Source organism: Cynara cardunculus, assembly GCF_001531365.2.
Source record: "Cynara cardunculus var. scolymus isolate 2C chromosome LG 12, CcrdV1, whole genome shotgun sequence".
Lineage (NCBI taxonomy): Eukaryota > Viridiplantae > Streptophyta > Magnoliopsida > Asterales > Asteraceae > Cynara > Cynara cardunculus.
The window spans coordinates 11,511,207-11,512,786 of record NC_037539.1 but is presented as its reverse complement, the minus strand read 5'-3'; the positions used below and the strand labels follow the sequence as shown (position 1 = coordinate 11,512,786).

The 1,580-nt window shown below is 37.9% G+C and overlaps 1 protein-coding gene across 1 annotated transcript in view; it reads left to right on the top strand.

Annotated features, from left to right (window-relative positions):
• The window catches only part of LOC112523149 (stress-response A/B barrel domain-containing protein HS1), a 2,771-nt gene extending 1,671 nt beyond the window's left edge, over positions 1–1,100 (top strand). The window contains exon 2 of the mRNA XM_025132624.1: positions 736–1,100. Within this exon, the coding sequence (XP_024988392.1) occupies positions 736–934 (199 nt within the window). The 3' untranslated portion in view covers positions 935–1,100. The remainder of the gene's footprint in view (positions 1–735) is intronic.
• The last annotated feature ends 480 nt before the right edge of the window (positions 1,101–1,580 follow it).

Below are 1,580 nucleotides of genomic sequence, written 5' to 3'. Positions count from 1 at the left end.
TTAATTTTCAAGGAAGGCGGGTCTTTGCTCGTTAACGCGTTTTACTTAATTTTCAAGTAAAGGGCAATAATGATGAACAAGGCTAATCGGCTTAAGTCTAAGGGGTAGCTCAATTGGTAAGACAGTCACCGGTTCAAGTCACCTTGGGGCCATTGGAGGGTTTGCATGATTAGTCTAGGTGCAAATAAGCTGGCTCGGACCCATGGTTGCAAGAAGACCGTCTTCTTGATTCAAATCCTAGATACTCTGGTCATAAAGCTGTAAACTTAATCACAAGGGTGGTGCCTGATTGGTTTGAGCTTGGCTCCAAAGGTCAAAAGTACCTGGAGGTCCCAGGTTCAAATCCAAGGAGGAATAAAAATCCCCTTGTGGCCATGGAGGTTCAAATGCGGTGACTCCGGGCTATCTGCAAAGCAGGTGGTCGCCCTGGGATTAGTCGGCTCGCACAGCGGGTTGGATATCCAGGTTAATAAAAAAAAAAAAAAAGCTGTAAACTTGCAGTTTCTCCGTGTTCATCTCTTCTTGCATTCAATTGTTTGTTTGGAAAGTCTTTTCTTTAATACTCATGCACACGCGTTCCTTATCATTGGTGAGGTTTGAACCCCTAGAAACTGGGCTCCGCCTGTAATCCGGATATGTTGATCTTCAGTTTTGTAGTAGCAGAAACAGTTTAATTCTTCCTGAAACAGGTGATAACTTGATGAATAATTTGGAAAATCTGATGTGTATCTACAGGGGAAAAGATGTGAGCATTGAGAACCTGCACCAAGGGTTCACCCATGTGTTCGAGTCAAGCTTCGAAACAACAGAAGGCATTGCAACTTATATATCTCACCCAGCCCATGTCGAGTTTGCCGATGATTTTCTTGCTCACCTGGATAAAGTCATCATCATCGATTACAAACCTACAGCAGTCCTCCCATCTACTTCTTAACTGCAACAATTGCTATTCATGATACACTTATCATAAATCACCATCTTTATTACAAAATAAAATAGAAAAGCCTAACTGATCTGTATTCAAAATCCTTTGATTATGTTTGTTATGTTCGGTTAAATAGTTCGGTTTCTTTTAATTATGAATGAAATTAGATTGTCAAGAAAACCAAATTATCAGCTGGTTAAAATCGATTAGAGATTAACCACTTGAGTTGTGGCGCACTAGTTAATTCTGAGGGGGTGTAATGGAAAACCTCTTCTACTCCGAGTTTGGATCCAAATGCTCTTAATCATTCTGATCATTTAATTATTTTGCACCAAATCATTCAGCAACTGTCAAACAGTTCCATACAAAACCAAAAATTGTTTTACCCTTTTATAAGTCATATTTTTATAAGGCGGAACTTAAGACTACAAAAATTCGAAAACAACCTTATAAAATTAATACAATTATGCTTCCCTTCTTGACTCATCTATACTATATTATAAAGCATTTGACTAAAACTCTTAAAAACTCTTAAACTCTTAAAACTCTTAAACTCTTAAAAACTTTTAAACCCGTTCATTCCTATCCGATTTCATCACATATCTGAATTCGTGTAACTAACTGCAAATAAACACAATCAAATACAGGATAAACA